Source organism: Puntigrus tetrazona, chromosome 3 (assembly GCF_018831695.1).
Source record: "Puntigrus tetrazona isolate hp1 chromosome 3, ASM1883169v1, whole genome shotgun sequence".
NCBI classification, from domain to species: domain Eukaryota; kingdom Metazoa; phylum Chordata; class Actinopteri; order Cypriniformes; family Cyprinidae; genus Puntigrus; species Puntigrus tetrazona.
The window spans coordinates 22343070-22356564 of record NC_056701.1 but is presented as its reverse complement, the minus strand read 5'-3'; the positions used below and the strand labels follow the sequence as shown (position 1 = coordinate 22356564).

General features: G+C 38.8%; 2 protein-coding genes across 4 annotated transcripts; both read right to left on the bottom strand.

Annotated features, from left to right (window-relative positions):
• Window positions 1-45: 45 nt before the first annotated feature.
• Window positions 46-7448, bottom strand: nags (N-acetylglutamate synthase). 2 transcript variants are annotated; one of them, XM_043231545.1, is made up of 8 exons: window positions 7110-7448; window positions 5383-5651; window positions 5078-5288; window positions 2673-2853; window positions 2421-2460; window positions 1691-1822; window positions 1124-1306; window positions 46-1048 (listed from the first exon to the last, which is right to left on the bottom strand). In XM_043231545.1, the coding sequence occupies exons 1-8, from the start codon at window positions 7434-7436 to the stop codon at window positions 871-873; spliced, it is 1521 nt and encodes a 506-aa protein (XP_043087480.1). In that variant the 5' UTR covers window positions 7437-7448; the 3' UTR covers window positions 46-870. The 2 variants fall into 2 exon arrangements, with proteins under 2 accessions (XP_043087480.1, XP_043087472.1); XM_043231537.1 differs by having other exon boundaries at window positions 46-1306.
• A 1349-nt stretch (window positions 7449-8797) lies between these two features.
• Window positions 8798-11903, bottom strand: si:ch211-237i5.4 (slit homolog 2 protein). 2 transcript variants are annotated; one of them, XM_043235650.1, is made up of 3 exons: window positions 11768-11903; window positions 11130-11513; window positions 8798-10147 (listed from the first exon to the last, which is right to left on the bottom strand). In XM_043235650.1, exons 2-3 carry the CDS (start codon window positions 11403-11405, stop codon window positions 9377-9379), a joined length of 1047 nt encoding a protein of 348 aa, XP_043091585.1. In that variant the 5' UTR covers window positions 11406-11513; window positions 11768-11903; the 3' UTR covers window positions 8798-9376. The 2 variants fall into 2 exon arrangements, with proteins under 2 accessions (XP_043091585.1, XP_043091584.1); XM_043235649.1 differs by lacking the exon at window positions 11768-11903 and having other exon boundaries at window positions 11130-11695.
• Window positions 11904-13495: the final 1592 nt, after the last annotated feature.

The following is a 13495-nucleotide window of genomic DNA, read 5'->3' as shown; positions in this document are numbered from 1 at the left end:
AAAATAACCACAAGACATTAAACGAACATGACATATGTTTTAATCGTTTGAATATATTGTAATTTAGTATTATAAATTACACAACTTATTATTACACGTTTACACGTTTTCGACCTACTGCAACGTTGCATTTTAGAAATGTTTTTATTCTGGCGCCCTGTCAAGCCATCATGATGACGTCATCTCCAAAACCCAATCGCTGTCAATGTAACCCAAAGTTATGCAGGAGTCAAATTCAAACGCCATTATTGTTCTCGACATAATGAATTCCGTTCGTGAATAATAATAATAATAATAATAATAATAATAATAATAATAATAATAATAATAATAAAAGATTATATTGTGGCACTGACGTTCCATTTGTGAGGTCATAATAGTGATTTATTTTGATATTTTCAGTTGATTTTAGAACACATTTGTTTTCATTTGTCATGCGTCTCCTAGCAACAAGGCACACGTTTCTATGTGAGTTTGTTGTGATGGGAACAACTTTAAAGTCTGAGAAGTGTATGATCCTTGCTGGTGTAATGTATAGTGTGTAGTCACTATGCATAGTGTTTTAAAAATCTGATCAAATTTTAAGAGTAGAAGAAGAAGAAAAAGAAGAAGTAGTGCATTCCAGGCATAAATAAAAATTCTGCCACTCCAAACCCACACAAATCACTTTCTTTGAGTAGAACACAAAAGAAGATATTTAGTTAAACCAGTTTTTTCACCTTACAGTAAATAGACGATGACGCAAAACCTCAACATTTCTTTCTACTAAATTCTTATGGGTCTGTAATGACATTGGCATTGTTACCGATGCCACTCGAAAACACGGCTAAGATATAAAACCAGATACAGCATGTGAGGCAAGTACTGTCTTCATGACCCTTGAGGTTGCAGAAGCGATTTTGCTTCTGTCGTGACGTGAGAACAGAAGGAGTCAGGAAGGCACTTGGCATACTCCACCAGCTCATAAGACTCACGGATGTCCGAAAGACCGAGCCAGAATACAATCCAGTGACCGTTTACAAAACTGCCATCGCAGTGCTTGAAGTACCTGAGGATTTTAAAGCAGAATGAGATGGGCAAAAACTGAGAATCACAACAAGGCAACCTAGAAGGGAAGACGGACCAGGGATTGATGCGGTTCGTAGCGCGGGATCTCCAGAAGAGCTTGCCCAAATCCTGACGAATGCACTCCCACAAGATCTGACCGGTTCCTTGGCCTTGTTTACCGCTGCTGACCACAAATTTGTCCAGGTATGGAGTGCCGCTGTTCACAGGCTCTGTGGTGATTATAGCAGCTGCGCTGTACCTGCAACAAAATGCAAGAAGAGGATTAATAAACAGGATGCTTTAAAATGATGTTTGTGGTTCACCACAAAAACAACCAGCTGCATGTAATTTCACATGAGAAAGTTATGAAATACAAATGTAAAACTTTTTTTTTCATCTGGATATATTACTGATTGTTTTTATTCCATAAAGCTTCAGCTGACGACTTGTGACAATGTGACCGAAAAGCATGAAATAAAATCGACCGATTATGTAATAATGTTACAATATTCAAATATTAATTCACTGAGTTCTGAAAATATAAACTCTTCTGTTTATTTATTCTCATTTCCAGCGACCCGACAATCTGGTTACATGAGGCAATTCTGAGATTCTTTAGATTCTTTAAATACAATACCCTTACCCCTGAGACAGATAAATGGAATGCAGTCTGCCCTTGAGAGAAGCTATATAATCCTCTCTCAGCTTCTTCTCAAAAGACTTGTTAATCAGTACCAAGAGACGGTCAATATCAACGTCGTCCATGCTACTGTATCTGTGAAGAAAAAGAAGATTCTCTCATGAGAGATGCTGTAAAAAAAATGATTAAGCAAAACAGAAGTTACTCGTCCATATGACAGATCATTAAAGAGGATTTAATTCAGGTCTCTCTTTTTTTCTTTCTTTCTTTTTTTTGCAACTGTGGTAATATTAAGTATCACAATAGCTTTGCGTGAAGAACAGATCAGTTGTTATACACATGAATGAATGCGAGTATAAACAGTACACCAAATATAAACAAAAAGTCGTGGCATATACGCAGGGTTGTTTTTTGGAATAGGTGAGTATCATAAACACGCCAACAAACTTTGTATCATATGCACGCGAAAACTGAATATTACATGCATGCCAGGCACATGTGTTTTATATATATATATATGTGTGTGTGAGTAAATACAGACAGATAATTGTATTTGTCGTACGCGCAGTGAACAAAGCATCTTAAAATGTTTAGTTAACGATGCAGATTCTGACTGAGAAACCCGACACCTGTTGTACTGAAAACCGCTTGTTCATTCATATGGTGGACGGATGGAAAGATGCCGCTTCTTTCTGATCTAAAAAGAGCACACTGAATAGCATCGATCTCATACCTGTGAATGGGATCTCCATTTTTAAAAAGGGTGCCTGAGCCTGAAACATGAATAAAAATGGCACATTGTGGGTTTAAGACACACAAATAGGGAAAATCCATGTTCTTTTTATTGGCCCGATTTATTCTGATAAGTCCTTATCAGTCAACCTTGTAAAATCCAGCAGCTAACAAAAGATGTTCTTCGCCGGTTTGCATGTGATCTCCTCTGACTGTGATATGTGTCGTAAGTGTGTTTTATTTCCTCTCTCACCCTTGTGGCTGAAGAGCTCCGTGAGAAGCGTGTCGGCCGAGGTGAGGACGGCCGAGCTCTCCGCCGGGAGCAGGTTGAGCAGCTGCGCGATGGCCCTGACGCGTCTGTGCTCCACGTCACTCAGCCATTTCGCTGAACTCAGACCTGACAGATCTCCCGGCAATGACACCAAACCCAACACCTGAACAAATAAAGCACGAGCAGCCATTTCAGAATACCATGATTTTTAAGTAGAGCAGTGACCAAAAGTTTTGAGAATGACACAAATATTAATTTAAAGTCTGCTGCTTCAATGTTTTTAGAGCTCTTTGTCAGGTGTTACTATGGAATAATGAAGTATAGCCTAATTTTATGTATATCATCAATATAAAAGGCCTTTATACCAAGTGCATTACGTTTATGCAAACACTGAATATTTGCAGTTTGACCCTTCTTTTTAAATTATTCTTTTATTGTTGCAATTCGTCTTTGAATGCTGTCAATCATTTTCTGAGCCACATCCCCGATGGCAACCCATCCTTGCGCAATCTATGCTTGGAATTTGAATTTGAATAATTTGAAGGCTTTCATTTGGCCACCTGCCTTTAGAGGATTTACCCCGAATTCTGGGGAGTTTCCTGACTCTGATTTGTTACCAGATCCACTTTTGTCTTATGTAAAAGGCGTTTGTTTGTCATTAAACTGTTCTTGGATGGTTGGGAGAAGTAGCTCTTGGAGAATGTTTTTGTACCATTCTTTATTCATGGCTGTGTTCTTAGACAACAAGCGAGCCCACAACCTTTGGCATTGAGTATTAGCTCCAAGCATGTAGATTATGCAAGAATGGGCTGCCTTTAGTCGCAGGATGTGGCCCAGAAATTGATTGCACATATTCAGTCTTCACATAACATATAAGAAAATATCATTTGTTGTTACTACTGTAAATCTGTATTTAAATACTGTGGGATCTCCCAATGTTTTCAAAATCTTTACTTTTGTATTATTTTGTTTCTGTTTTTTTTTTTAATATATATATTAACATATTTAATATTAAATATTGAACAAAAATAATAATTGAAATAATAATAATTATTTAATACTACAAACTTTGCCAAAGTGATTGTTTTGAAAAAGTATTAACTTAAACATTTTTTTTTTTATAAATTGAATATCGTGTGACTTTTAGTCATGGATGAAGTTTATGCACAGCCCATCATACAGAAATTTCAATCACGTTTTCTAATAAACATTTGTAACATCAAACTGCAACACTACCACCTTGTGTTCAATTCACGCTATTGAAGAAACTCTTAATCATTCCTTGTTCCTATTTCTGAACTTTTGTGTTGAACCATATTTTTATTTAGGCAATAAATTTGGTTCATATTGTTATATGACAATTTAAAAATACATCTGTATTTAGACACATAATTCATACTATGACTGTTATAAATAGGCTTATTATTATTAGGAGAACTGGTCCCAACTCAGCCAGGTTTTTCTCAAGGTTTTTTTTCTTTCTCCATTCTGTATGGATGAGTTTTTGGTTCCTGTCCCCTGCCTCTGGCTTGCTTAGTTGGGGACGCTTCATTTTTAGCGATCTGTATTGTTAAAAGTGCTATAGAAATAAAAGTGATTGATATTATTTCATCAGTATTACAATAAAATAATCTGTTAAATATTATGTAAACAATGTGCAGTGTGCTGAAAAATGTGTGTGCTCTCATCCCAGTCATACCTGTTACTATGACATCAATCCTGTTACTGTTATTAATTTAATTTAAAAAAAATATAACTAACTCAAACTGCGTTTGTCTAAAAGTCTAAAAGAAGAAAGTCACGTACACCTAGGATGGCTTGGGGGTGAGTAGATTATGGCGTAATGTTTTTCATTTTCGGGTGAACTATTCCTTTAAAAGCTTGATTGTCTGCCCTAATAAAACCGATTGGACCTTTGTAATGAGTAATAAGACCCTGCACTGTCCAGAAAACACCCAAACAAAAATGTTCTCATGATTCAAGTGGAACACTTACATGGCACAAAAATCATCTGATTAAAATTGGTACAATTCACCGATTTGCCTTAAAAAAGCTATCTTGCTACAGAGTAATTTTTATCGTTGCGACCCCTAGAGGACGCAGGGAACAATGGTTACATACATAACCTGAGACGATTTTCAGTGTCACATGATCCTTCAGAAATCACTCTAATATGCAGAATTTCTGCTCAAGAAAAAATCTAAGATTGAAAACCTGCTTCATATTTTTGGAAACCTGAAATGCATTATTATTATTATTGGAATACTTGAAAAGGAGAGTATGCAAAAGAGGACAGATGTGCGAGCAAACTCAACATGCACTCACACACGCGCGCATTAATATTATTAAATAGTACCATGCTTTCTGCATTCACATCTCGGCCCTACCTTGCGGTTCTGGTTGCGGACGCCCCCAGAGCTGTTCAGGAATATGACTTTGAGAGGCTGCAGTGACTGGGAGATGGCTGCTGTGACCCGGATCGGACTGAGCACAGAGGAGCGGCCAGCTGCGTCACGGCCCACTGGACACACCAGAGGAATCACTCTGCAGTCCAGAGTCCACTGCAGAAGAGCCGAGTCCACGAGCACCGACGGAGCTCTGCTCACACACACAGACAGAGAGCACACAGACAGTGAGAGATAGGAGACGCCGCCATCCGACCGCCATCACTGGATTAAAGTGCCCGCTAAACCTGCTCTCATCCTGAGCGTGCTGCAGTTGTAAGAGTGCCTCAGAGCTAAAGAAGGGCATCACATTGGCTGAGTTGTGATGGAGCGCTTCTGTTAAAGCTTGACAGTGTTTGATCATCGTAGTCCTGGCGAGGGACGATCCGGTCTCTTCCTCCACCTCAGGAGGCAATCCCATCACCACCACGAGCTTCATGTCCATCCGCTGCAGGAACGAGAGCCCAAAGGCCAGACTCTGAACCATCTCACGGCTATCAAACACTGAGGTGTCTATCTGCAGACAAAGCAAAAATATATACATAAAAATAATGCCATTTTAAATAAAAATGTAAGTATAGGATATGTACACATTAGAAATAAAGATCATTGAAGTGGTTTGCAAAAACATACTATCTGAATTTTTCTGCTGCAAAAAAATTGTTTAGTTCAGGCCCGGTTTCACGGGCAGGATTAGGTCATGGTTCAATTAGAACATTTTAGAACATTAAAAAACGGCTTAAGCCCAGAAGCCGGGAGGGTATGTGTTACTTGCCTTTTTTTCTGCCTCAAACTTATGAATTACTCATATGAGAGAATATTTCCTGAGTCATCAAATATGCAGAGGATACAACTAATATCCACTATAAAATCAGTTTGGGGAAAAATAATGATAGAAACAAATAAATTGTAATTAATTCTCTGGAGCAGTCTGATCCATGTATTTCAAGATTTTTTTTTCGGTTTCAGAAGGTTCTTTTGTGTTAGGTAACAGATGCTTAAGTCAATCCATAACCCTATACTGCAACTCATCTGCTTTGATGTTTATTGATATAAATATTTTATGTCGTGGACTATAATGCTAACCGTAAATGATTCTATCATCTGTATTGACTATTTGTTCTAAGCAGCAAACATTGACAAATGAGTGTAAATACATGACCCTCTAAGGAACTTTATTTTTAATCATTTAGACTATAAAGTCTATTAAGAGGTCGGATATCTGCAGTGAAGCCCACCTAATTAGTTCATTTTGTTTGACCAGTGATCCTGAAACAGAAAAAGGCTCAATTGTCTACAGAGTCAACAAACCAAAAACAGACGACAGAAAGGATCTGTACACTCATGCACTATTCAGGCAGCGGCCCGGCTGAAGAGTCAGCAGAGTCCTCACGTCAAATATTTCAATTCAGCCTCTGATTAATCCTGCTTACAATTTACAAGTCTGCCACATTAGACTTAATATTTAGATATTTATATTAATAAATGTAATATATAACTATATATGCAGTATATAAGGTCATAGGTCAATAACACATGAAATCTATCAGGATGCATATATAAATTAGTATAACTGACATTAAAACATCTATCTTAAACTTTAACATCCAAACGTAAATGTATTAAATCTATGCGTAAATGTATCAAATAATTGTGTGTGTGTATATATATATATATATATATATATATATATATATATATATACATATATACATATACAATATATATACAATACAATATGAAGAAAAATGAAGCCATGCAGGCTATTTAGTCTTTCATCTAAACCCTGTTGGACTCTCAGGCTGATCATTCCACTGGGCAAATTATGAGCAATTTTGCCAGGCAACTCTTTTTTTTCAGCAAAAAGCCGAGCTTGGCTATAGGTAGCATATTTTCTGGATACTTTGCATCATGCGCGCGCCCTGTGTCTCACCCGGATGCAAGTTGACAGTAACATTAACCAAAGTTACCTCACCTCCAGAACGGCAAACGCTGGAAATGAACCGGCCCGCTGGAAGTGCGTTAACCAGTAGCGAGCCTCCCGTGGATCTCCTCCGATTTCTTTGAGAAAAGCCTTCACATCTCTGTAGATCAGCGTGGGGTTGGACCAGAGGTAGTTGGGGAGCTCCTGCTGGCTCCACGCCGAGTTTCTGCCCCCGTGTCCCACGGCGCTGGATGCCCTCATGCGCTGGTTCACCGAGGCCAGTCTCCGCTGCTGCCTCAGGGCTGGCGGTCTCGTCCAAAACTGACCGGCCCTGACCACGGCCCTGCAACCGGACGACCCGCTGTTGACTTTCGCCATGAGAAGACTGAAAAGCGTCTGGCTACATCCAGACAGGTGTTGCGAGATTTTTGGTTTCTTAACTTTTTGATTTCAGTGGGCGGAGCATACATGAATCACACTAAAATAACCTGCATAAAATAGTGGCCAATAATAGTAAATGAAACATAATTAATGAAACGTAATAAAAAATAAATAAAGATGTAAATGTCAGAAACGTTTGAGTGATATGTGTGTGTGTCCCAGGGCTTTATTTTTAGGATTATTATAAACAATATATTTTAAACTAAATGAGCATTGGCGCTATCAAATATATGACAACCTCAGACCAAAACTGATTAAATATAAAGCATTTTTTAACTATGTTTTTGTTCTCATTCATGTTCAATAAATATGTTATTTTGCGGACTATAATACTAACTGTACATTATTTGATTATCTGTTGACTATTTGTTCTAAGCAGCAAATATCGACAAATTTTCAACAACATAAGATTGTTGGTTGACAGCTTTACTCAGATGTTAAAGTATACCCATTCATACATCTCAAGATTGTTGGTTGACTGAAGAAAGAGATTACTCCCCATAGCCGTTGCTGTCAGTGAGAGCTCCATATGGCGCCGAACACTCACTGACCTGGATTTCTTCACTTTCTCTGTCCACAAAATTCTCCACACAAATCTGCTTAAACTCCAGAGGTTTAAAGCCCAGCCTGGGACGCTGCAAAGCATCTGCAGATACAAGTCTCATTGCGTCCGTATTTTGTTTTAACAGAGCTCAATGTAATAACCTGGAGGAGTTCCCCAAACGCAACGACACTAAATCTATCATTAAATTAAGGTCTGAAAGTTGAATCAGGGTGCTGGAGGAGCCATGTGCATTAATTGATGTGTAATCCTTTGACAGCAGCTGCAGAGATTTGGGCTTTGAGGCTTTACAGTCAACCAGAAGGAAATGAATTTAACAGGCTGTTTTGAGCACATAAGGACACACGATAGAGATTTGTTGGAAGAAAGGCTACAAATAAAATACGTTGTTTTTATTGTACTAAGGAATATAGTTATTGACATGCAATCATTTTCTGTTGAGACTATATAAAACAAGATCACAAATCAAGGGGAAAGCATTTGTTATTGTTACGTATAAAAACTTTAAAAGACAAAAAATGATCACAGGAAAGGAAAACTATTCAAATAAAACAATATAGAAATAATATCATCATAAAAATGAAATAAAATCTAAAATAAGTATCCAAATGTTTTTCAAATGGTTTTTGTTAAAAGAAGTCTCTTCTTCTCACGAAAGCTGCATTTATTTGTTTTGACAATACTGTAAAAACAATAATACAGTAAAATACATATACACAATTTAAAACAGCTGTTATCCATATTTTTTATGTAATTTATGTGATGCAAAGCTGTATTTTCAACATAATCACAGAAATCAACATGATGATTTGATTTAAGAAACATCATCATCGATGTTGAAAACGGTAATTCATAATTGTATAATTATTCCATGATTGTTTGATGAAAAGAAAGTTGAATGTCTTTACTGTAATTTTTGATCAAAGCATCCTTGCTGAATAAAAGTATTAGTCAATGTAAAAAAAATTCTACATTTTCAGAACGTTGTAGCGCAAGAGTTGAAGGTTTAACTTTTAGTTTGCAAGTGGCGAAGAGATGAAGCTGCCGTACAGTATTTTAATCTATAACACATCTACAGAACTAATTGGTTATCTACAACAGATTCTAATACTAATGCTTCCTAGATTACAAAACCTTCTACCGGATCTAAGTTACCAAATACTTTTGTTCAAAGTTTGCGAGTTGCATCTTAAGAGTCTCAGTTTCCATCACCACATCAACTCAATTCATTCTATATCAGTCCAGTTTCTTCCTTGAATTAGGGGATTTGCTCTCTTGTGTGTTTTCACAGACCTAAGGAGAATGCAAAATGGCCTTACTGCTCTTGCTCTTCCCCCTCATTCTGTTCCCAGTATTTTCGCTTCTTGCGTTTTCGCTCCGCCACGACCAAGGCACCAAACACGGTCACAATCACAGTAGCGGTGATGACTAACACAGTAACGGTCTCAGCCACACACAGCTGGCTGTCCACCCAAGCCAAAGAAGCTCCGGCGAGCTGCCAAGGCTCCCGACAAGTTACGTTGCGATAGTCGTCGACGTGGAGGTGCCGCACGCTGAGCAGCTTGCTGAAGACACGGTGCAGGTCGCAGTCACAGTTCCAGGGGTTCCCGGCCAACTGCAGGTGCGTAGCCGCCATGTGCAAGCTCAGGAACGTCTTGAAGTTCAGGTGCGCCAGATGATTCCTCTCCAAACCCAACAGAGACAGACTGTGCAACGGCGCTAGTGCATTGACCTCGATCCCAGAGATGTTGTTGTTGCCCAGAAGCAGGACTTCCAGGACGGGCATCATGGTGAGGGACCCGTCTCGCACGACACCCAGGAGGTTCCCTTGGAGGTAAAGGTAGCGCAGGCGGGACAGGCCACGGAACGCACCTGGCTCGAGAGATCGGATGCGATTGTGGCTGAGGTCCAGCTTCTCGAGGTTCTCCAGATGCTCAAGACCTGGAGCTTTCAATAGCGCCAGTGCGTTGTGGTCCAGACGTAGATCGCGCAGGGAAGACAGGCTCTCTGAGAAGTTAGGAGGGATCTGAGTGAAGTTATTACGGCTCATGTCTAGCTTCTCCAGGAAGGACAGTGAGAAGAAGGCCTGTGTGGCAACGCAGACATTAGGTAATGCTAATATTTTTAACTCATAACTCAAACCTAGATTTAAAAACAAATGAAAATCCCAGCTGACAAAACAAAGCTATGTGGATTGTATAAATTAGATGCGTCTAATTCTGCTGAGATCTAATTTCCTCCAAAGTTTATTGTCAACTCTCTCTTAAAGTAATAGGTTACTCTAAAATGCTACCTACCTTACTAAAAACCTTTACTTAAAATGTACTGATCATGTACTGATAATTTACCAAAAAAAAAACAAAACATTTCTTCCAAGATGTAAATGAGCTTGTTTCTTTGTTGGGATAGATTTGGATAAATTTAGCATTTACCGCTTGCTCAGGAATAGATCCTTTGCAGTAAATGGGTGCCATCAGAATGAGAGCCCAAACAGCTGATAAAAACATCACGATAATCCGTACGGCCCTAATCCATCATCCAGAATAGTCCATAATCCATAATAACTCTTCTTTCAGAGCCTCCTCTCAAAATCCACCACATTTGTTTAGAGCTGCTTTAGATTGTTTTTACTTGCAAACAGTGCTCGGTCTGCCCATATTTACCTCCTAATTCAAACAAGATAACCCTTTTTTCAGGAGAAACCAATATTATAGATAGAGGACTTAATAATAATCATGATGGATTTGTTTATTACAATCACACTGCTTTTTATTTCACGGAACATTACATAGAAAGGAGCGCCGTGGAAAACTTGTGGACTATTGTGATGTTTTTAGCAGCCGTTTGGACTCTAATTCTCACCCATTCACTGCAGAGGATCCATTGGTGGGCAGCCGTAACGCTAAATTTCTTAAAAACTGTTCTAATGAAGAGAAAAACACATTTTCAGCAAATATATTCTTATTTTAAGGTGAGCTACCGCTTTAATTAGATTGGTTCAGGTGCATCTGCTTAGGTCTGGAAGGTAGATCTCCAGGATCGCGCCCCCCTGGAATAAGTGATCTTACCTGTGTTTGAAGAACCTGGATGCTGCTGTCTGAGAGCACTAGAATGCGCAAAGACCAAAGTCCAGCAAAAGCTCGGCTCCGGATCTCCTTGAGTTTGTTTCCGCTCAGGTCCAGGAGCCAGGTGCCGTGGGGAAGCCCACGCGGGATGTCCTCCAGACCTCTGGCGTGGCAGTCAACCAGGTCCGAATGTTCATAGCACCGGCAAAGGTGACTACACAGTCTCGAGCTCCTCGACGGAGACAGAAAGAGTAAAAACAACGCGATGGATAGCGACATGGTGCGGCGGCAGCTTCAAGAGAGCTAACAGGAGCTCTGCAGAGCGCCCAAACTCTGCATGCGGCGGTCAGCGGATCCTCAGCGTTCTCCTGGAAAGGAACGGGATCCCTGTGATAAACGCATACGGTTTCTATGAAATGTTTCTGTGTCGAGACGCAAAACAGGAGTTTACAGAGGAGCGGGATATTCGCAGTGCAGCTGAAATGACTATCAGAAGCATTTAATCGCCTTAAAACCATATGTGGCTCAATTTCGTTCTTTTTTTCACTCTCTCTCTCTCTCTTACACACACACACACACACACACACACACACACACACACACACACACAATAACACAGATACAAGTAGAGGAGAACTTACTGTCTTTGTCAATGGAATATTAAAACTGTACTACTACTAGTACATTCAGTGAATTCATCGAGTCTTTATCTCTTTCCTCCACTAAATATAAAGAAAAATGTGGTTCTCTTAGTCAGTAACAACAGTCAGATTTCTCAGTTATTCAGTCCAGCTCCACACCAAGATGCGCAAAGCATTAGTGATGGGAAGATTCGTTTCCGCGAATCGGTTCTTTCAAACATGTTTCAAAGAACAGCGATTTTTTTCACGTCACAACGTAATGATCTGTTTTTATACCGTCTAGGGGTTAAAACCCCCAAAACAAACCCACTGCACGCTCCAAAACAGTCAACAAAGTTGCATGTAGCACATTATTATTATTATTATTTTGTGCCATGTCAGTTGGCTGCAGATGATTCAGCGCAGAACATTACTTTACATCAAATTGTAAAAGAAAATAATTAACTATCTGCTTTTGTTTGTTTTTAGGCTATTTTGTTTCGCATTTCCTTCGATAAAATGGCATGGAAACATTTCCAGACCAACATGCAGTTTAATACCACGCATTTGAAGAACGGGTTTTGCGAATCGGTTCAGTATTTATTTAAAAGATCCGAATCAAAATAACAATTCGTGCGCTCAGAAATGCAGCTGTCACAGTTGGTCATAATCCAACACGCATTAGGCCTAAACCTCGACTGTCCTGGTATTACCTTTGTATTATTTTCCTTTTTACTTCTGATGAAACTCAAATACGATTGCATTACGCACTATTGTCTAAATTTAGAAATACGTCGTCAATAGCACCCAGCCTCAAGTCTCATCTAAAACAGTTATTACATAATGAATTACTAGAGTATATCCCCGGACCTCCGTCTCAAGTGTGCGGATTAAGACCTGATTTCACCGTTTTACCCTATTATAAAACTTATAAAACCGTTTGAAATCGGGCCGCCTAATGCAGCAACTTAAAGGAGCAGCACACCTAAAAAGGCAAAATGTCATTTTTAGCAATATTTATGTATGTGTAGATCTATGTTATTAAATACCAAAAACATTTGAACTTTCTTTTTTATACATAACGGCAGCCTCAGTCATCACTTCTTGTATGTCCATAAAAAAAAGCCTACCTAGCTTTCTGACATTTATTTCTGTTTTACATAACAACAAATAAATAAGCATAGATACTATATACGTGCTATATCTCACTGCTAAAGTTACACCTACGTGCTCACCTTCGCTGCAACCTAAAGGGACCCATCACCATGTCCTAATAACCTGGATGTGCGATGGGGGTCAGGGGCAGAAACACGAGACCATGCGTGTTTAAATAATGCATACGTTTGTACGTGAATAATGGAAAAACTTCAACATCAATGATTCATTCCAGTAAAGGCCGTATATATTCATTCAAACTCATTAAACTAGGACAAGGGATGCCCTTTGATTCCCTGACAAAACGACTGACTAACTTTTCACCACCCTCTACGTGACCACGCTGTACAGCGGCCAAAACGCCAGCTAAAACGTATGCTGTTTTATCTTTTGCTGTAGTGTCAGTAAGAAATATAGTAGCTTTGCAGGCAGGTCTTTTGAAGCACCTTGGAGACGATGCCATATATATATATATATATATATATATATATATATATATATATATATATATATTTTTTTTTTTTTTTTTTTATGGATTTAATCCGTCTTTGTTTTATGGATTTAATCAGTTCTTTTTCTTCATATCCTCATAGT

Excerpts from the sequence above, each read along its gene's own strand:
- si:ch211-237i5.4 (XM_043235650.1), bottom strand. The coding sequence starts at position 11,405 with ATGTCGCTATCCATCGCGTTGTTTTTACTCTTTCTGTCTCCGTCGAGG. Across the intron at positions 10,148-11,129 it reads TCCAGGTTCTTCAAACACAG|GCCTTCTTCTCACTGTCCTT; the intron begins GTAAGATCACTT and ends GTTGCCACACAG.
- nags (XM_043231537.1), bottom strand. The coding sequence starts at position 7,436 with ATGGCGAAAGTCAACAGCGGGTCGTCCGGTTGCAGGGCCGTGGTCAGG. Across the intron at positions 5,289-5,382 it reads CACGCTCAGGATGAGAGCAG|AGCTCCGTCGGTGCTCGTGG; the intron begins GTTTAGCGGGCA and ends GTGTGTGAGCAG. Across the intron at positions 1,307-1,690 it reads TCCATTTATCTGTCTCAGGG|GTACAGCGCAGCTGCTATAA; the intron begins GTAAGGGTATTG and ends ATTTTGTTGCAG.